This window comes from Mya arenaria, chromosome 3, assembly GCF_026914265.1.
Source record: "Mya arenaria isolate MELC-2E11 chromosome 3, ASM2691426v1".
Classification (NCBI taxonomy): Eukaryota; Metazoa; Mollusca; class Bivalvia; order Myida; family Myidae; genus Mya; species Mya arenaria.
This window is the reverse complement of record NC_069124.1, coordinates 20,251,885-20,274,991: the sequence shown is the minus strand read 5'-3', so window position 1 is coordinate 20,274,991 and position 23,107 is coordinate 20,251,885. Positions and strand designations below refer to the sequence as shown.

The 23,107-nt window shown below is 36.6% G+C and overlaps 1 protein-coding gene across 5 annotated transcripts in view; it reads right to left on the bottom strand.

The window, feature by feature from the left end:
- The window catches only part of LOC128227443 (myosin-2 heavy chain-like), a 58,762-nt gene that overhangs the window by 23,771 nt on the left and 11,884 nt on the right, over window positions 1–23,107 (bottom strand). For 3 of the 5 annotated variants that reach the window (XM_052937987.1, XM_052937988.1, XM_052937991.1), the window contains 6 exons: window positions 22,246–22,410; window positions 21,883–21,915; window positions 21,560–21,727; window positions 20,799–20,991; window positions 19,276–20,538; window positions 18,724–18,825 (listed from right to left, as the gene is read on the bottom strand). In XM_052937987.1, coding sequence (XP_052793947.1) covers window positions 18,724–18,825; window positions 19,276–20,538; window positions 20,799–20,991; window positions 21,560–21,727; window positions 21,883–21,915; window positions 22,246–22,410 — 1,924 coding nt within the window. Of the gene's footprint in view, window positions 1–15,423; window positions 16,345–16,734; window positions 16,840–18,131; window positions 18,213–18,723; window positions 18,944–19,275; window positions 20,539–20,798; window positions 20,992–21,559; window positions 21,728–21,882; window positions 21,916–22,245; window positions 22,411–23,107 lie in introns of those variants that run through there. The other 2 variants (XM_052937989.1, XM_052937990.1) reach the window with 2 other exon arrangements.

The window sequence follows — 23,107 nt, the reverse complement described above, 5'->3', positions numbered from 1 at the left end:
ATATTTCCATGCCTGACTGTGTAGTGTTACAACAGACTCGTTTCTTATAGGTTATATCCATACTTGACCGTGAAGTGTAACAACAGACTCGTTTCGTGTAGGTGATATCCATGCTTGACCGTGAAGTGTTACAACAGACTCGTTTCGTATAGGTTATGTCCATGCCTGACTGTGTAGTGTTATTACAGACTCGTTTCGTATAGGTTATATCCATGCTTGACCGTGAAGTGTTACAACAGACTCGTTTCGTATAGGTTATTTCCATGCTTGACCGTGAAGTGTTACAACAGACTCGTTTCGTTTAGGTTATTTCCATGCCTGACTGTGTAGTGTAACAACATACTCGTTTCGTATAGGTTATGTCCATGCCTGACTGTGTAGTGTTACAACAGACTCGTTTCGTATAGGTTATATCCATGCCTTACTGTGTAGTATAACAACAGACTCGTTTCGTATAGGTTATTACCATGCCTGATTGTGTAGTGTAACAACAGAGTCGTTTCGTATAGGTTATTACCATGACTGACTGTGTAGTGTGACAACAGACTCGTTTCGTACAGGTTATTTCCACCATGCCTGACTGTGTAGTGTAACAACAGACTCGTTTCGTGTAGAATATTTCCATTCCTGACCGTGAAGAGTTACAACAGACTCGTTTTTTTATAGGTTATTTCCATGCTTGACTGTGTGTTGTAACAACAGATTTGTTTCGTACAGGTAATTTCCATGCCCGACTGTGTAGTGTAACAACAGACTCGTTTCGTATAAGTTATTTTCATGTCTGACCGTGTAGTGTAACAACATTCTTGTTTCGTATATGTTATTTCCATGCATGACTGTGTAGTTTAACAACAGACATGTTTTGTAAAGGTTATGTCCATGCCTGACTGTGTAGTGTTACAACAGACTCGTTTCGTATAGGTTATTTCCATGCTTGACTGTGTAGTGTTACAACAGACTCGTTTCGTATAGGTGATGTCCATGCCTAACCGTGTAGTGTAACAACAGACTCGTTTCGTATAGGTGATATTCATGCCTGACTGTGTAGTGTTACAACAGACTCGTTTCGTATAGGTGATGTCCATGCCTGACTGTGTAATGTTACAACAGACTCGTTTCGTATAGGTTCTATCCATGCTTGACTGTGTAGTGTTACAACATACTCGTTTCGTGTAGGTAATATCCATACCTGACCGTGTAGTGTTACAACAGACTCGTTTCGTATAGGTGATATCCATGCTTGACTGTGTAGTGTTACAACAGACTCATTTCGTATTGGTTATATCCATAATTAACCGTGAAGTGTTACAACAGACTCGTTTCGTATAGGTTATATCCATGCTTGACTGTGTAGTGTTACAACAGACTCGTTTCGTATAGGTTATATCCATGCTTGACTGTGTAGTTTAACAACAGACTCGTTTCGTATAGGCTATATCTTTGCCTGACCGTGTAGTGTAACAACAGACTCGTTTCGTATAGTCTATTTCCATGTTTGACTGTGTAGTGTAACAACAGACTCGTTTCCTATAGGTGATATTCATGCCTGACCGTGTAGTTTAACAACAGACTCGTTTTTATAGGTGATATTCATGCCTGACTGTTTAGTGTAACAACATACTCGTTTCGTATAGGTTATTTCCATGCCTGACCGTGAAGTGTTACAACAGACTCGTTTCGTATAGGTGATATTCATGCTTGACTGTGTAGTGTAACAACAGACTCGTTTCGTATAGGTGATGTCCATGCCTGGCCGTGAAGCTTTACAACAAACTCGTTTCGTATAGGTGATGTCCATGCCTGACCGTGAAGTGTTACAACAGACTCGTTTCGTATAGGTTATTTCAATGCCTGACTGTGTAGTGTTACAACAGACTCGTTTCGTATAGGTTATATCCATGCTTGACCGTGAAGTGTAACAACAGACTCGTTTCGTATAGGTGATATCCATGCTTGACCGTGAAGTGTTACAACAGACTCGTTTCGTATAGGTTATTTCCATGCTTGACTGTGAAGTGTTACAACAAACTCGTTTCGTATAGGTTATTTCCATGCCTGACTAGTGTAGTGTTACAACAGACTCGTTTCGTATAGGTAATATCCATGCTTGACCGTGTAAGTGTAACAACAGACTCGTTTCGTGTAGGTGATATCCATGCTTGACCGTGAAGTGTTACAACAGACTCGTTTCGTATAGGTTATGTCCATGCCTGACTGTGTAGTGTTACAACAGACTCGTTTCGTATAGGTTATATCCATGCTTGACCGTGAAGTGTTACAACAGACTCGTTTCGTATAGGTTATTTCCATGCTTGACCGTGAAGTGTTACAACAGACTCGTTTCGTATAGGTTATTTTCATGCCTGACTATGTAGTGTTACAACAGACTCGTTTCGTATAGGTTATGTCCATGCCTGACTGTGTAATGTTACAACAGACTCGTTTCGTATAGGTTCTATCCATTATTGACTGTGTAGTGTTACAACATACTCGTTTCGTATAGGTAATATCCATACCTGACCGTGTTGTGTTACAACAGACTCGTTTCGTATAGGTGATATCCATGCTTGACTGTGTAGTGTTACAACAGACTCGTTTCGTATAGGTTATATCCATAATTGACCGTGAAGTGTTACAACAGACTCGTTTCGTATAGGTTATATCCATGCTTGACTGTGTAGTGTTACAACAGACTCGTTTCGTATAGGTTATATCCATGCTTGACTGTGTAGTTTAACAACAGACTCGTTTCGTATAGGTTATATCCATGCCTGACCGTGTAGTGGTACAACAGACTCGTTTCGTATAGGTTATATCCATGCTTGACTGTGTAGTGTTACAACAGACTCGTTTCGTATAGGTTATATCCATGCTTGACTGTGTAGTTTAACAACAGACTCGTTTCGTATAGGCTATATCTTTGCCTGACCGTGTAGTGATACAACAGATTCGTTTCGTATAGGTTATATCCATGCTTGACTGTGTAGTGTAACAACAGACTCGTTTCGTATAGTCTATTTCCATGTTTGACTGTGTAGTGTAACAACAGACTCGTTTCCTATAGGTGATATTCATGCCTGACCGTGTAGTTTAACAACAGACTCGTTTTTATAGGTGATATTCATGCCTGACTGTGTAGTGTAACAACATACTCGTTTCGTATAGGTTATTTCCATGCCTGACCGTGAAGTGTTACAACAGACTCGTTTCGTATAGGTGATATTCATGCTTGACTGTGTAGTGTAACAACAGACTCGTTTCGTATAGGTGATGTCCATGCCTGGCCGTGAAGCTTTACAACAAACTCGTTTCGTATAGGTGATGTCCATGCCTGACCTTGAAGTGTTACAACAGACTCGTTTCGTATAGGTTATTTCCATGCCTGACTGTGTAGTGTTACAACAGACTCGTTTCGTATAGGTTATATCCATGCTTGACCGTGAAGTGTAACAACAGACTCGTTTCGTATAGGTGATATCCATGCTTGACCGTGAAGTGTTACAACAGACTCGTTTCGTATAGGTTATTTCCATGCTTGACTGTGTAGTGTTACAACAGACTCGTTTCGTATAGGTTATTTCCATGCCTGACTGTGTAGTGTTACAACAGACTCGTTTCGTATAGGTAATATCCATGCTTGACCGTGAAGTGTAACAACAGACTCGTTTCGTGTAGGTGATATCCATGCTTGACCGTGAAGTGTTACAACAGACTCGTTTCGTATAGGTTATGTCCATGCCTGACTGTGTAGTGTTACAACAGACTCGTATGGATATAGGTTATATCCATGCTTGACCGTGAAGTGTTACAACAGACTCGTTTCGTATAGGTCATTTCCATGCTTGACCGTGAAGTGTTACAACAGACTCGTTTCGTATAGGTTATTTCCATGCCTGACTGTGTAGTGTAACAACAGACTCGTTTCGTATAGGTTATTTCCATGCTTGACTGTGTAGTGTAACAACAGACTCGTTTCGTATAGGTTATTTCCATGATTGACTGTGTAGTGTAACAACAGACTCGTTTCGTATAGGTTATTTCCATGCTTGACCGTGTAGTGTAACAACAGACTCGTTTCGTATAGGTTATGTCCATGCCTGACTGTGTAGTGTTACAACAGACTCGTTTCGTATAGGTTATATCAATGCCTGACTGTGTAGTATAACAACAGACTCGTTTCGTATAGGTTATTACCATGCCTGATTGTGTAGTGTAACAACAGACTCGTTTCGTAAAGTTTATTACCATGACTGACCGTGTAGTGTTACAAAAGACTCGTTTCGTACAGGTTATTTCCACAATGCCTGACTGTGTAGTGTAACAACAGACTCGATTTTTATAGGTTATTTCCATGCTTGACTGTGTGTTGTAACAACAGATTTGTTTCGTACAGGTTATTTCCATGCCAGACTGTGTATTGTAACAACAGACTCGTTTCGTATAGGTTATGTCCATGCCTGACCGTGTAGTGTTACAACAGACTCGTTTTGTATAGGTTATATCCATGCTTGACTGTGCAGTGTAACAACAGACTCATTTCGTATAGTCTATTTCCACGCTTGACTGTGTAGTGTAACAACAGACTCATTTCGTATAGGTGATATTCATGCCTGACCGTGTAGAGTAACAACAGACTCGTTTTTATAGGTGATATTCATGCCTGACTGTGTAGTGTAACAACATACTCGTTTCGTATAGGTTATTTCCATGCCGGATTGTGTAGTGTAACAACAGACTCGTTTCGTATAGGTGATATTCATGCCTGACTGTGTAGTGTAACAACAGACTCGTTTCGTATAGGTGATGTCCATGCCTGACCGTGTAGTGTAACAACAGACTCGTTTCGTATAGGTAATGTCCACGCCTGACTGTGTAATGTTACAACAGACTCGTTTCGTATAGGTTATATCCATGCCTGACTGTGTAGTGTTACAACATACTCGTTTCGTATTGGTTATATCCATGCCTGACCGTGTAGTGTTACAACAGACTCGTTTCGTATAGGTTATATCCATGCTTGACCGTGAAATGTCACAACAGACTCGTTTCGTATAGGTGATGTCCATGCCTGGCCGTGTAGTGTTACAACAGACTCGTTTCGTATAGGTTATTTCAATGTTTGACCGTGAAGTGTTACAACAGACTCGTTTCGTATAGGTTATATCAATGCCTGACTGTGTAGTATAACAACAGACTCGTTTCGTATAGGTTATTACCATGCCTGATTGTGTAGTGTTACAACAGACTCGTTTCGTATAGGTTATATCCATGCTTGACTGTGTAGTTTAACAACAGACTCGTTTCGTATAGGTTATGTCCATGCCTGACCGTGTAGTGTTACAACAGACTCGTTTCGTATAGGTTATATCCATGCCTGACTGTGTAGTGTAACAACAGACTCGTTTCGTATAGTCTATTTCCATGCTTGACTGTGTAGTGTAACAACAGACTCGTTTCGTATAGGTGATATTCATGCCTGACCGTGTAGTGTAACAACAGACTCGTTTTTATAGGTGATATTCATGCCTGACCGTGTAGTGCTACAACAGACTCGTTTCGTATAGGTTATATCCATGCTTGACCGTGAAATGTTACAACAGACTCGTTTCGTATTGGTTATGTCCATGCCTGGCCGTGTAGTGTTACAACAGACTCGTTTCGTATAGGTTATTTCCATGCTTGACCGTGAATGTTACAACAGACTCGTTTCGTATAGGTTATATCCATGCTTGACTGTGTAGTATAACAACAGACTCGTTTCGTATAGGTTATTTCCATGCTTGACTGTGAAGTGTAACAACAGACTCGTTTCGTATAGGTTATTTCCATGCCTGATTGTGTAGTGTAACAACAGACTCGTTTCGTATAGGTGATATTCATGCCTGACTGTGTAGTGTAACAACAGACTCGTTTCGTATAGGTGATGTCCATGCCTGACCGTGTAGTGTAACAACAGACTCGTTTCGTATAGGTTATGTCCATGCCTGACTGTGTAGTGTTACAACAGACTCGTTTCGTATAGGTTATATCCATGCCTGACTGTGTAGTGTTACAACATACTCGTTTCGTATAGGTTATATCCATGCCTGACCGTGTAGTGTTACAACAGACTCGTTTCGTAAAGATTATATCCATGCTTGACCGTGAAATGTTACAACAGACTCGTTTCGTTTAGGTTATGTCCATGCCTGACTGTGTAGTGTTACAACAGACTCGTTTCGTATAGGTTATATCCATGCTTGACTGTGAAGTGTTACAACAGACTCGTTTCGTTTAGGTGATGTCCATGCCTGGCCGTGTAGTGTTACAACAGACTCGTTTCTTATAGGTTATATCCATGCTTGACTGTGTAGTGTTACAACAGACTCGTTTCGTTTAGGTTATGTCCATGCCTGACTGTGTAGTGTTACAACAGACTCGTTTCGTATAGGTGATGTCCATGCCTGACTGTGTAGTGTTACAACAGACTCGTTTCGTATAGGTAATGTCCATGCTTGACCGTGAAGTCTTACAACAGACTCGTTTCGTTTAGGTGATGTCCATGCCTGACTGTGTAGTGTTACAACAGACTCGTTTCGTATAGGTTATATTCATGCTTGACCGTGAAGTGTTACAACAGACTCGTTTCGTTTAGGTGATGTCCATGCCTGGCCGTGTAGTGTTACAACAGACTTGTTTCGTATAGGTTATATTCATGCTTGAACGTGAAGTGTTACAACAGACTCGTTTCGTATAGGTGATATTCATGCCTCACTGTGTAGTGTAACAACAGACACGTTTCGTATAGGATATGTCCATGCCTGACCGTGTAGCGTTACAACAGACTCGTTTCGTATAGGTTATTTTCATGCTTGTTTGTGTACTGTAACAACATAGTCGTTTCGTATAGGTTATTTCCATGTATGATCGAGTCCATCATGTCATTAATTGTTTATTGTCGGATTAAATATATTATATTTGAAATACATTATATATTGAGTAGAGTAACAACAGGCGCCTTTCGTATAGGTAATTCAAATGCATCACCGTGTATTGTTTCACATAGGTCGTTTCGCATAGTGTTTCAAAATTTTTTTTTAAATGTTTTCCTATGTATTACTGTTTGCTGTTTCAACAGTGTCTTTACATATAAATGATTCCCTTGTTGGACCGTGTAGTGCTTAAGCAGGCTTGATTTATTAATGTGATAGCTGACCGTTTAGTGTTCCGACATGGTCGTTTAGTTAAGATTATTCCTTTGTTTGCCCCTGTAGTGTTTCTACAGGCTCGTTTTGTTTAGAAAATTCCCGTGTCTGACAGGCTCGTTTAATTACATGATCTTCATGTCTAGACGTATAGTGTTCCAATGGGCTTCTTGTGTGTGCGTGATTCCAATGGCTGATCGAGAAGTATTTTAACAGGCTCGTTTATTATAGGAGATTCCCATGTTTGACCGTGTAGTGTAACAACAGGGTCGTTTCATTTAGGTGATTCCCATGTCATACCGTGTAGTGTTTCAACAGGCTCGTTTATTATAGTTGATTCCCATGTTTGACCGTGTAGTGTAACAGCAGGGTCGTTTCATCTAGGTTAATCCCATGTCATACCGTGTAGTGTTTCAACAGGCTGACCTTGTATAGATGATTCACATGTCTGACAGGCTTATGTTTCAAAACGTTTTTCCTGTATAGGTCATTCCCATGTCTGACCGTTTATAGTTTTTACAGGCTAATTTGGTGTATTGATTCCATTGTCTGAACGTCTTGTGTTTTAATATGCTCGTTTCATAAAGGTCATTCATATATCTGACCTCATAATGTTTCAACAGGCTCGTTTTGTAAATTATGTGATTCCCTTATCTGACATTTTGGTGGTTTAACAGGCTCGTTACATATAGGTGAATCCTTTGTTGGACCGTTTAGTGTTCCAGTAGGATCGTTTGGTATAGGTGATTCCCATGTCTGATAAAAATGATTTACAACTGACTCGTTTGATGTAGGTGATTCCCATGTCTAACTGTTAGGTGTTCCAACAGGATCGTTTTGTATAGGTGATTCCAATGTCTGACATTTAAGTGTTTCAACAGGCTCGTTTTTATAAGACATTCCGATGCCAGACCATGTAGAATTTTTCAGGCTCATTTCGTATATGTGATTCCGATGCCTGACTGTTTAGTCTTTCAAAAGGATCTATTAGTTAAGGTGATTCCGAAGTCTGATCGTTTAATATAACAACAGGCTCGTTTTGTAAAGGCGATTCCCATATCTGACCATGTAGTGTTTCAACAGACTTTTTTGGTATATGTGATTCCCATGTCCGACCGTGTAATATTTTAACACGCTCGCTGTGGATTGGTTATTCCCGTGTCCGACCGTTTAGTTGTTCAACACGCCCATTTCGTATAGATGATTCCAAAATATGACAATATCGTGTTTAAATACACTCATATAATTGATGAGTCCAATGTCCAACCCAACACGCTCGTTGTGTATTGGTTATTCTCATTTATTTATTTCCCATGTCTGATCGATTAGTTTTTCAGCATTCTCAGTTCGTATATATGATTCCCATGTCCGACCGTGTAGTGTCTCAACTCGCCCGTTGTGTATTGGTTATTCTCATTTATGACAGTAAAGTGTTTCAACATGTTCATTTTAAATCAGAAATTTAATTCGATTATAACCTACATTCACAGCCAATAAGATCGGCTATCGCATGTTAATATGTGTACCTCTTACAATTTAAGACTTGAAGTATTATAACTTTATATACATGACGTCATGAGTCTGAGACACTCCCCTTAAACATGTCATGTTTCAATTTAAGTTAGAAAGAAAAATGTGTGAACAATCTTAAACTTAAGAAAGTCTCGATCTTAAACGGGAAAGCATTTATTTTCTCTTACGTTCTGCCATCTGCAATGTCCTTCACCTCTTCACATAATGTGTCATCGAAGCATCGTATCCACTTTTATAAAACTACGTAAGTCTTTGATTAATTTATGCACTATATTCTGTCCAATTATTGAGTATGATGACAAACAAGCTGCATCTTATCTTATGACCCAGCTTTAGGATATTGAATTGTCAAAACATTTGCCTGACAAAGTAAACAAAAAGTGAAGAATGCCGATGCAATCAAGGTAGAAAGATCGACATATTCTTAAAGGCGTGGTGATTTTATGCCAAGAAAAAAAACTTATTCTTGGCTACGAAGTTCGATTTAACCATTATTGAGCCTTCTTCTGTGTTATTTTACTCGATGCCTATTCATTCTTTGAAAAACTTTTAAGAAAGGAAATTGATGATGAACATACATATAAAAGGGTAAAAGTGGTTACATGGATACGCTTAAAGGAAGATACATCGGACGCGCAAACTATACCGACGAACGAAAATACGCAGTTTTGGTTTGCTTGAACCTGTTTATTACCAACAGTTTTGAAATGTACAACAATGGCAATAAGCACAAGCTACCTGAAACACAATCATGTGCATTTTGGATGCCTGATGCCAGTATTTCATTATTGTTATCAGTTAAAGTCGTAAAGCGCGAACTGTAGCTGTGTATTATCATATCTCATTAACATGTAACTACTCAGGATTACTCCAACTTCCCGAAGGGATCATTGTAACTGGTTAGTAGGATTAAGTTATCAGACACAATATAAATGTACATATCGTCACTTTAGTGCAAGAACTCAATATCTGCTTCTATTTCTATATGCAGTTATTCAGTAATTGCACGAAGGTGACGATATACAGTATAAGTATCAGTATAACCAATTAAGAGTTATTTCAAAATACTTTTGTCAGATAAATTAAAATTTGTACACAAATATTTGACATGTCTTTGAAAGTATATATCAGGATATTTATGACAAGAATGACAGCAGTCTGCAATATGCAGACTGCACATATGATAGTGTTCTTCCAAATTTCGGTTGACACTTTTAGCCTGCCTTTGACACAAGAGTCAGAAACAATCGCATTGTTTAATAAATGTTAGAAACAACTGATCCTGAAATTATGAACAAGAAAAATCACAAGTGTCTAAAAGTATCCAAATTGAATACGAATCTTCACTACTTGGTTTCGATGTCGGGCTGGTCCATATAAATGTCGCCTCTGATGATTTTCCCGTCTCGGTTGCTCCTGGGCCCATGGGTTTGATTCCCTGCTGCATTAAAGCTGCACAGCCGTTTGCAAAGTGCCCAGTGCCCCCGCATTCATAGCAGACAACGTCCTGTCTGGGTTGCTGTCTGGCCACAACAGGATCTCGCTTGCGTACGCGATTGCGAAAAGGCTATTTAAACAAATTTTGAACACTTGAATAAAAACTATTGCAAAATGTTATGACTGTTGCTAACACTAATATTAAACTGAAAATAAATTTGAAAATGTTCAGATATTAACTTAAAATCATAAAATAAGAAAACGCATTCGACTTCGATAAACTTTGTGTACACATGTTATCATCACTCATGACAATGACTCAAGACATCATGAACAAAGGGATATCTCAAACTATTTTTTTTAAATTGACGTAACATACCACAGCATAAAAATTGCTAGCTGTCTGTCTAATAGTGTTGGGAGGCGTCTCTGACCTTTTTGACTTTTCAAGGCGTGACTCTCCTTGGTGCGGTCCTCTGCGCGGCGAATGCGCTTGTCCTCCTCAGCGTCGCTTAACACTTTGTTCTTTTCATGTTTTCGTATGGTGTACCAACCCGCCTATCCTTATTATCTTATCCCGAAATTTTAACTTCGCTTGAACGTGATGTCTTAGCGGCGTTTCTTAGCGGAATCGCTTTGATAGCATTGTCAACCAAATTAGCAATTTCAGAATTGAATAGCAAATGTTTTCTGGTCGCTTCTGACTTAAAGGCACTGGAACTGTCATTTCTCATGTTTTAACGAACACTTTCAACTAAAGATAGAGTAATCCTTGAAATCTCGTTTCAAATCTAGAAATGAATTGTCAAAATAGCTTTTATAAACTCATCGACAACTTGATTCTTAAATCTCATTCCGATCCCATGTTTTGTTGCCGCATTCCTGTGTACCGAGCCAAAGTACCGTGCACGAGCACAAATGCACGAGAAACAATATTTCCGCCAAACCCAAACCATTTCCAAACATAACAACTAAAAATAGAAACAACTTAGAAACGCAAATAATTTGTCTCAAGCTTGTTCTCGCAGATCTATACGTAAACATATAATAATTCACCATTTAATACGTCTTCCTGAATAAAGAATGATTAATTCGTATTGCATTCGAATCTACTTCCGTTATTGAAAGACAGTATTGTAAGTTTCGAAGAAGACGGGGTATATTGCTTTGCACATTTCGTTCGTTTAGTCGGTCGGTCGGTCCGTCAATAGACCAAATACTGCCCGAGTAATAATCCAACAATTCCTGAACCTTTGGTCATCAAACTTTACATGAAGTGTGAGCCTGACCAGTATATAACCCTTATTTATTTTACGGGTCATCGGGCCAACGGTCAAGGTCACAGTGACCTTTAATGGGAATAGGTTGTTAAAGGTTGTCCGAGTGATCAATAGATGACCCCTATTGTTTAAGGGGTCACCGGATCAAATGTCAAGGTCATAGTGTCCATAAATGCTAAAAGGTTGTCCGAGTGATAATTTGACAATGCCTGCAGCCATGGCCCTCAGACTTAAATTGGAGATTGGGCCAGACCATTAGATGACCCCTACATATTTAAGGGATCATCAGGTCAAAGGTCAAGGTCATAGTTTATTTATTTTTAGTTTACTCTTTATTTCTTGTACCTATGGTAATCAAACTTGACATGAAGGAAGGGTTTGACATATAAATGACCACTATTGATTTAAGGAGCCATCGGGTCAAAGTCACAGTGACCTTGAACGCGAAAATGTTGCCCTAGTAATAACTCGTCATTGCTTTCACCCATGGCCCTCAAACTTGAAATGTAGCGTTGGACTGACCAGTAGATGACCTCTATTGATTTAAGGGGTCATCGGGTCAAAGGTCAAGGTAATGGTTTAATTGATGGTATCAAAAAGCTGGTATTTTAGATACCTCGGTATTTTAGATACCTCGACACCCCTATGGAATTCATAGAGTCAAAGGTCAAGGGCACAACTCATATAGGTCATCAAAATTTACGTTTATGCTAAGAGGATACATGGTATTTGCAAATATCAATCATCATTTGAACATGATTAAAATCTGTATCTACTATCCTCACACTTTGAATGGTCATAATCTTAAGACTGCCTCAAAGGCATCCACTGTCAACGAAAAATCAGCTGCCATTTTAGTCCATGCATATTTCATTCAATTGTCCAATTATCCCTGAAAACATGGCACTCAGGAGGGCATAATGTTTGACAAACATCTCTTGCTTTTAAAGTAATTTACTCAAAATTACGTTGTGTGTTATCTTTGACATTTATTTTTAGAAAATCATACAATTTGATATTCATTTTTAAGTAAAAGGGTATATAATCAAATTCTTAATGACTTAAGAATTATTTTTTTACAACTTATTTTGTGTCATTCTGGTCAATGAATTTGCCACATACACTTCGTATGACCTGCTATTTGATCCCTGGAAATATTTAACTAATCAATGCACTGTATTAAAATAAAACTGTTTGTGCAAGTTTGACAAACAAACATATGTACTTGTCAATTTGAGAATAAGAGAATTCATGAGATCCTAACCTACATTTACAGCCAATGAGATCGCATGAAGCCCTCCTACTAGTTTCCAGCTTAACAATTCTGAATTTCAGTTTGACAACTTTTCAGATAGGACGTCGCGATTAGGTTCCCAACCTCCTAAAACACGTTCTAGTCTAAGTCAGAACATTTTGTGTAAATTCTTAAATCAAAAACAACGGTTCCCACGTAAACAGAAAGGCATATGTATTATTTCTCATTTACATTTATTAACTAAATCATTCAAGTCGTGAAGCATCTAAAAGCCATTCAAGTCGAGGAGCAAATAAAAGCTATTTATTTACTGTCTTCTAAACACCTCCTTGATTTGATGATAAACAACCTGCAAAATTAGCTTTTAAATCAGTTAAATCAGTTGTAGGTGATCAGATTAACACTTAAAGTTGTCTGAAAAAGTAAAAAGGGTAGAATACTAATCCCTTTTAAAATAATGAGAACATTTTAAGGCAAGTACAGCTTATTCTTAGCTATGTAGTGCGATTTTTCCGGTTATTGTTTTTTATCATTTTTTTTATTCTAACGACACAAATGTTCATACAATTAAAGTGTTCAGTCAAGCGATGAGGCTTATTTACTAATGTAATAACGCTTATAAATATCTGATCTTTCGTTCGTCAGATTAACCTCTCATATTTTTGTTTTTAAAATCACAACTTTTCTTAAGCGACTGCTCGCAAAATCTCCAAATATGCATCCACGTTGCATCAAAAAGAACAAAAAACACTTTTAAAGTATTCAAAGTTCTTAAGCGAAATATTAAAAAAAAAATATTTTACCCTCTCGTTTCAGTGGTTCTCGGCTAAAATACCTCGTGCAAAATTTGATTTTGCGCTCAGCAATCAGATCGTTCGTACTGTGCTGACGAGGATTACATTCTATTTTATTTAAAAAATTGTTTAAAGTTAGCTTAATCCCCCCATTTATTTGTTTATTACAATATATGTTGTCTTACGGTACATTAAGGAGTGGATAACATTGGCCATTTTTGTCAACCTATTGGAAAAGACATAGTGGATAATCACTTCTTGGTAAGTTCGCAATATGTCTTACAAAGTACAATCTGGAACCTATGTTGAAATGGTGAAATGTATTGCTACTTTTCCCTAAAAACAACAAGATTTTGACATGCCTTAAAAGGGTATAAAATATCAGTTAATTGTAGCTTTGCAAACACATAATTGTATTTGAACATCATTTCCAAACAAACGTCGTTGATTTTGTTTCCCAGCACTTAGCTCGCTGATTTTTTTATTTGGGCTTAGAGTAGGCTGAAAGTTTTAAACAGTGCAAACAACCATACTGAAATCAATGAAACAGTAACAATTTTATTTCACTGTTAAATCTCTATAAACACCAGAAAGCATAAAATAAAGACAAGGTTGATGATTATAACACAGAAGGAATAGTACAATGGTTCTGGTGGTTACAATATGAAAGGAAGAAATCTCGGATGCACAGAGTTTAACTATATTCAATTTCATATGTCAAGCAGTTTCGGTTGCTTGAAACTGTGTCTTACCAGTAATTATAAAATGAAACACTGACTGTCAGCGCAGCTTGTACCGGCTTTTTGATTACATGTTTAAGATAAAAAAAGCAGTAAGCAAGTACCTATCAACAGGTATAAAAATTATGGAGTCAACACCCCTAAGGTATCCCAAATTAAAATCATTGTTAGTGTAGCTATCAGATAACTAGCTTATTTATTAAAATAAAATCTGAGAAAGGCAGACATCGCTGTCACTAACATACGATATTTTGTAGAATAGTAAAACTGATGTTACCGGTCGATAGAATCATTCGGGAACCTGAAATGAGGCACTGCAGTAGTTTCGCAGGATCATGTTTAATTTCGCAGAAAAATGAATACACGGATATACTATAACTTTGAGTTTTTAAGAGTTATATTATTAGTGTAATTCAAAGTTTTTTCATGAATCAATATGTGAAGATATAAATGTTGTCCATGTACGCGAAATTGTCAAGAGGAATCAAAATAGATTATAATTTTTGCATATATACAATATGCATTTATGTGAATAATACGGGTGAATGAGCAAAATTAAATCGAACGTATGGGCAGACTTCAAATTACCTTTGCAATCTTGTACTACAAGTGTTAAAAGGTTTCTGACTAATATAGAATGAAAACAAAAGTCTGAACATCCATTCAATTCTTCTTCTTTCCTTGTGCAACACCTTTGGAAAGCATAGGTCCACCTTTATGTAGATAAATTGGAGGCCAGACGATGTAATCTACGAGAGGTCCTGTCTTTGTGTACGGCTTGTATACGTTCATGTCAAAACGCATGTTTTCCGTAACCTCCATGAAATCAACGTAGACTGGTGGGTTGTGCGAACGGGCAGTCCAGCAAAACAGTGAACATTTCGAGATGTAAGTACGTATTTCGTCGGTTTGGTTTGGACCCATCTCCTTGAGCACAGCGTTACATATTGCCTGTTGAATTAAAATAATAAACATTTTTTTGTTATTTGTGTCCCTATAAATGTGTATTTCTTAATTAAGCCTGTTGTTATTTAAGTCAAAGTTTATAAACACAATTAATTAAAGTATGCAAATTTATTGGAAGCGACCATCAATGTCGAGCAAAATGTAACACGAATGTGAAAAGAGCAAATTTCTCGCGCTAGTATTATGATTCATCTCGTTGTCTTAATGATATTGAATAAACACTCGTGACTAGAAACTTCATCCATGATCGGATAATACACTGTTTTTAATTTGTTTAATGCACGTGAAATAAATCCAACCGACTATGTTGCAATGTCAAAGGGGCATAACTCCAGTAAGACTGGCGAGATTTATCTGACGATCATTTTTTCCAGGAAGTGATTACATAAACTGTCAACAAGTTTTACTATTATTCTACGAACAAAAATGATATAATTGTCTGCACAAACAAATGGAAACCTAGAGTTTAAACGTTATATTATCATAGCTCTTTTTTAATACGGTGATTGTTTTTAATATCAAGCTTGCCTTGACTGTCACTGGAATCAAAATTTCGAATGGATAAAAGACTCTTTAGTAACTGTCTAAATCAGTCCAAAACTTATTTAGGAAGCAAAATCAAGTTAGCCTCCGTTAGTAAATCGAAATGTAAATCGAAAATAGGAAAAAAGTAATATTTCTCTCATCCAAAAAGCCTACGTTTGATTTCAACTTGGAATCCATTGTTCGTGCCCTTTAAAATCGTACACCGCCCTTTAACTAGCATAATTGTTTTGAGGGAGAAGATCATATTCGAATGTCATTTGTATCAAATCATAGCAGTTTCCTCTGTCCAATTACCAGTAACAGGTATAAACTTGAAGCATCCCTGTTTTAAATATATAAGTACAAGGAATTCATACTGAAGTGCTTAACATATAAATAAGAATAGTGAATAAGTTGTTATCTCTTAAATATGCTCTTGGTAATACGAATCGTAACACTATTACTTGGCAATAGATCATAGTCACATTAGATTCAAATACTTACCTTTATCACTTGATCCGCCATGTCGTTTTGAACCCTGCGTCTGATGTCCTCGATAAACTGCTTTTGTGCTGTAGGTAGCTCATCAAATTTAAATTGTATGATTTCACTTCTCTCTTCATACTCTACCTACAAACAAACCTTTTTTAGCAACAAAACAATATCCCAACAAGCATTTCTATAATATTAAAAACATGAACAATTATTAAGATTTTGTGCTGGTACATATCAATAGTTCATTGATTCTAACTCAGTTTGGGTCTCAGAAGTTGTTTTATTGAAGGAACCCTATAAAACTATTGTACGACATTCATTTACAAGCATAAACGCTAGAAATAAAATAAATTATAAAATTGTCAACACTGAGAGAAAATTAATAAAGTTAAGTACGGCGGCAGGATTTCATATTTCAATTCTTCATGATTTTAAACATTTTATTTGTCGAAATTTTACGCTTCAGGCACACTGTTTAATAGGAAACATTTTGGAAGAATAGTGGGGTTTTTTTCCAGGCTTTACCTTCTTCTCTATAAAGTATGCGTCTTCTTTTTCCGTGTTGAAAGTTGTGGTATCTGGATCAACTTCCTCGTCTTTGCGTTCACCAAGTTCAGAGTCCACCTCTGCCTATAAATGTTTTATAACAAAACGTTTCATCCTGTCCATACACTTAACACTACAACCTTACTCAATAAATAGTGTCGAATGATGTGCCAAAACGTAGCAATGATTTGTTAAAGCCCCAATATGAAGAAACTATAGAAACGGTTTGACAAAGCCGCTAACAAAGCATCGCGATCACTTTGCTCTATTCATTAACAAGCATGAAAGCTAGAAATACATTCTTAATATATATGCAAAAAGCTATATCGATGTTTTATAAAACAAAGCGTTTCTTTCTGTCTATACACTTAACACTACAACCTTCTTTATAAACAGTGTGCAAAAATAACAGCTAATTAGCAACATAAGTATTTTTTGTAAAGTACTTATTGTCAAAATTCCTAGGCCTAGTATTAATACCTTTAACAGAATGTGTTCATAACGCATATAGTAAAACCAATTTAAGCAATGAAATACATAATCCGAAATATATATAATCCTGTTTAAAAAATTATATATATATATATATATATATATATATATATATATATATATATATATATATATATATATATATATATATATATATATATATATCAGAGTGTATCATTCCGACATTGCTTGCATGTGTTTCTTAAAAGTAGGTTGAAGCATATGTTAAGAACTTATGTGTGTTTAATCTTCAAATGAAATTAACGATTAAACGAATACTCAATTGGAAACTATAGGAAGAAGCGCCAATATCCAAAGATTAAACTAAGGCCTTGTTCATAGGCACACGGTTAATGCCTAAAATGCACTGATCGAGATGCATATTCAACAAAAACACAACAAGGAGAGACCATACATGCAATTAACAAGCAAATGCTAGGTACGCCGTTTTTTCAAGTTGTCCTTACTTTTATTACTTTTTACAGGTTATTTGAAACTAAAGCAAACATAATACAACTAAGAGCAATTACAAATTTACTGACATGAAGAACGTTGTATAATATATCATATAAACGGAATAACTGTCCGAAAGTGTTTAACGACGTCCTACAGACAACGAATTAAGACGGAGCAACTGGTTCCTACCCTAAATACATAGAGCAAATACAAATTTACTGACATTAAGAACGTTGTATAATATATCATATAAACAGAATAACTGTCCGAAAGTGTTTAACGACGTTCTACAGACAACGAATTAAGACGGAGCAACTGGTTCCTACCCGAAATATAACACTAGCTAACATAAGTAAAATTAAGGTTCAAAATATTCGTTTAGTCAGGGTGGGGGTTACTAAGATGAAACTCATGAAACTACAAATTACCTCTTTTTTGGTGTGTTTCTGTTCATTGTGTCCATTGTCTTGAATGACTGTACTTTTGCCCAACGCTCCGTCTCCTATTTCCTGAAGGATATTTTGAAACATCAGGTGAACACACAAACATCAATATTTGTTATATGTGTTAATATGTGGAAAACTTTACTAAAACATACGTAGACCATAATGAAAAAATAGGATATGGGTCAAGCTGGAAAGAAAGTTCTCATAGTTATGTTATGCGTACATAGTTTATCGAGGGGAATGCTATGATTAATGATGTGCCAAAACGAAGCAATTATTTGTTAAGGCACGAATATAAAGAAACTACACAAACGATTTTAAAAAGCCGCTTTCAAAGCCTCGGAATGACTTTGCTTCATTCATTTACAATCATGATAGCTAGAAATGAAATAAATTCTAAAGATGTCGAATTGCAAAACTATTTTTTTATAAAGTTTAGTACGGTGGAAGAATTTGATATTAAAGTTCTACAAGTGAATGTACATGCTGTGAACATTTTCTTTGTCGATTCGTGTCGCATTTAGGCGCAATGTTAATAAGAAGCGTTAGGAAGGCATAATGCTCCAGACTTTACCATCTCCATATAGGCTGTGTCTTCTTGTTCCGTGTTAGCAGTTGTGGTATCTGTAACAACTTCCTCGTCTTTGCCTTCACGATGTTTAGAGTCCACCTCTACCTATAAATGTTTTCATAACAAAACGTTTCATCATGTCCGTACACTTAGCACCACAACCTTACTCAATAAACATTGTGCAAACAAACAGGTAATTAGCAACATCTCCGTCTCTCTTTTCCTGAAGGATATTTAAAAACACAGGCTGTACACATAAATATCAATATTGTTTAGATGTGTTAGGTGGAAATCGTTACTGAAACGGACGTAGACCATGGTGACATAATAGGATAAGGGTCAAGCTGAGAAGAAAATTCAAATAGTTATGTTATGCGAAGGGAATTAAGCGATAGGAATGCTATGCCTTATGATTTTCCAAAACGTAGCAATGATTTGTTACGGCCCTAATATGATAGAAAAAATATACGAACGCTTGCGAAAAAACCGCTAACAAAGCTTCGGAATCATATTCCCTCAATAAATTTGAAAATTAATACATGCCAATGTACTTACCACACATACTCCAAGAAAACACAAGTCGTGCTTAATCGTTGACGTGTAAATTTTGTTTTCACCATCTTCGCTCTTAGTTTGAAGAAGGTTGATAATTTCATTTTCTAAAAGATGTTTTGTATCTGCTTTATCGCCCAGTTCATCATCGCTTTTGTTTGACGTAGATTTATTTTTATCACAAAGCACTGACATGTTATCCTCCTTCTTGTTTTCCATACAATTAAAATTTGCATTGTCAGTCGGGTTTTTTTCATCAGGAATTGAGTCAGCGTTCTTTTCACCATCAGTGTTGTTTGGTGCAAATGACTCGTTTTCACCAGGTTCCAGCTGATTGTCCTTAACCACATTCTTGCTTTGAACTGAGTTGGTACTTTTATTTTCTGAAGTAGATTTTTCGTCAGAAGGTGTTTCATCGGTATGTTCACCTTTGGTTTTGTTTGATGTAGATGATTCCCTTTCGCCAGACTCTAGCTGGTATTTCTTTGCCCCATTCTCGCTTTGAATTGAGTTTTTACTTTCAATGATAGAATGTTGTTTTTGATGAGTAACTTTTTCGTCGGCATGTTTTCCATCAGTTGACTTAGATGTAGATGAATCCTTATCGGCAGGCTCTAACCGTTTGTCCTGAGCCCCATTTTCGCTTTGGGTCGTGTCGATATTTGCATTGGCTGTGGGAGGTTTATCATTGGTAGCTGCTTCATCGGTTTTATTTGAATCAGATGTCTTCTTTTCGCCAGGCTCTAAATGGTTTTCCTTATTCTCATTCTCGATTTGAGTGGTGTTGATATTTGCATTGTTTCTGGAAGTGTTTTTTTCAGTAGCTGTTTTATCGATCTGATTACGATCGGTTTTATTTGAATCAGACGTCACCTTTTCTCCAGCCTCTGACTGATTGACTTTATTCCCATTCTCGCTTTGACTTGGGCTGGTACCTTTATTTTCTTTAGCAAGATTTTCGTGCGTAGCTAGTGCATCGCCTTGTTCACCATCGCTTTTGTTCGATGTGGATGGCTCATTTACACAATGTTTTATCGGTTTATTGACAGCTGAAGGGTTCCCAAACTTGACAGTTGCTAGAACATCTTTTGTGCTTGCAGGGCTTTCTATGTGTGTATCAACACGTTTCAATGCACGTTCATCAGATTCACGTTTTGGGTCAGTTGGGCCTTTTCTCACTTTAAACCTGACAACCATTTGTGTTAAACCATCTGTAATTGCATCGGCATGTCGTTTTGTTACGTTTTCACAAATTGTATCAACATCCTGCAAGGTAGGATCAGATTTGCAATGTAATAATCGATACATTCGGTCGATAATGAATAACTACGGAGCTACACCATCTAGTAAAAACAAAAACTTAGTACATTCATCTGATTTAGTCCTATTACACAAAGTTGAAAGAAAGATTATATTGATAGAATATCTTTTTAAATATACGATTATTAATAATTATAACTGTTTTAGAATCTTGTACGTTTCTTTATTTTCGACAAATTACTAGGTAGTAGATATCAAATATTAACCTTCAATATCTTAAGCATGAATTGAATTTTATTCTTTTCTTCGTCATCCATCACAGTCTCATATGCGTCGGTCCACTCGTTATCATATATCTCACTGAACACTTCTGCAAGTTTTGTTGGACGATTCGGATCTCCCAAGTCAGCAATGTTTGGGTTGTTGTAGGTAAGATTTGCGCCAGCAATTTTGCTCAATCTGTTGGTGCAAAAAGGATAAAGTAAAAGGTTATTTCTATAGCTATACTCATCTTGCATTAAGTTTTCTTTGTTTCAATCATTATTAAGATGTTTTCCTATCATAGAGTTATATTATGTTGTATGTATACTAGGTGGGATGAGGGGGGTAATATGCATATATTTGAAGCAGTTGTATTCATTATTTAGTCTATGAAAATAATTTAAAAGGACATTTTGTGTTGAAATGAACAACCCGTACTTTTATTGCTGAAATAATAAAATAAATAAGAGTATCGTCGAGAGAATACCAACGCTTATCTTTTTTTTCTCTCTTACAATTGGCTGATCGCTATTAATATTAACGAGTGTTATGGGCCTTGCTTTATATGCGAGTTTGTCTCTGGCAACACGTGTTACAAATTCAATCGAATATCTCGAACGGTTTTTAAAGATTTATATACAACGACGACAATGCCCACTGCACCAAAGGCACCAAGGCTATCACAATAAGCCTGCATTTTTCTTCACATAAAAGGTCTGTTTGAAAAAACATTAATCTATAAATCTATGTATCTATGTGCTCGAACCTTAAAACAAGATCCTTCTTCTCTTGTTCAAGCTGATGCCGAGCTTCTCGAGAATCTCGAAGTTGTTGTGCAGAATGTTCAAACTCCCGACTGTACCTCTGCCATTGATTGTAATAGTGGTTTGCGTCTGCCTCCATTTTCTGCAATTTGTTAATGTCATCCTGTTGCCTTAAATGGAAAATAAAGTCATTAATTTACCAGATAACCCGACAAATAAAAGTATATGTTTAATACGTAACTTTAGCCAATATATTTCCAACACGTTATTGTCTTTATAAATAATTGCAAACTGTTATGAAGAATAACTCAGTAACAATACTCACTGCTTCAGTTGTTCCTCAAGATCATGTATTTTGCTGAAAATTAATTTCAAGAAAGGTTTAATGTAACGTAGAATAACAATATTCAGTTATTCTCGACATACCAAAGATTATGACATTAACATATATTTGCATTTTGTATAAAACCATTTTCCGTCTCGCGAAATAAATCAGACATTACTGAAAAATCTATCATATACCAGGTTACATATTTTAGGGTACACTCTATGTTTGTAATTATTTAATTGTTTCAATCCACATTTTATCTAATAACCAAGTACTGTTCATCACTGATCGTTATGATAAGTCATGCTTGACTTTAAACAAAACCCCTGTTTATTGCATAAAATACAATGCACATCTCACCCTTGATTCCGAATGTCCTTTGCGCCCATTTCGTCCAATGCTTGCGACATGTTTTTCATAGCTTGTTTCTGCTCTTTACGCTTTACCTTACTCTCATTGAACTTTGTTTCAAAATATTGCAGGTTCTTTTCTTGCTCGGACAATTTGCTTCTCATATCTGTCAAACTAATAAGAACAAATGAGGTATGGATTCTTTGGATAAAATACTGTACATAAAAGGTGCTGTCACTCCATTGCAGAATAATTGACAATCAGTAAAAGGACAAAACACACAACCGATAATGAAATAAGAAAAACCTACGACTTTTGTCATCAGGATTTAGAGTATTAAATAGTTACGGTCGTATCAGTGCTTACTGTCACCTCGGACCAATGGAGTGACCCGACCTTCTTCATAAGGGTCGGAATATAACTGGTATATAACTTCTTCCTTCTCTTATATTGTTCAAATGGTTAAAGACAATATAATTTTGCAAAGGAATTCTTAATTAATAATCAAATTAACACAATGGAACGGTGAAATAGTTCCAACATACTTAAAACATTGCATTTAGCCATATATATATATATATTTGTAATACAGTTTAACACCGCTATTCCGAACAACGTTTATTTTAAATTATCGCTGTTTCTAAATTATTTTTGGTACCGATTTTCTTGAATCGACCATCTTATAGTTTTTTACACCATATTCGGGCATCGGCTTAAGGTGACGTTGGAGCGCAATTAGCGTTTGTTAAAGAATGAACTTGAGAACGCGTCTGTTACCATTATCGATGTCAGAAAATGAGCGATTCATTTGGGTGATGTAATGTGTATATAATTGCTGTGGTTAACACAACCTGAATATCATTCGAAAATG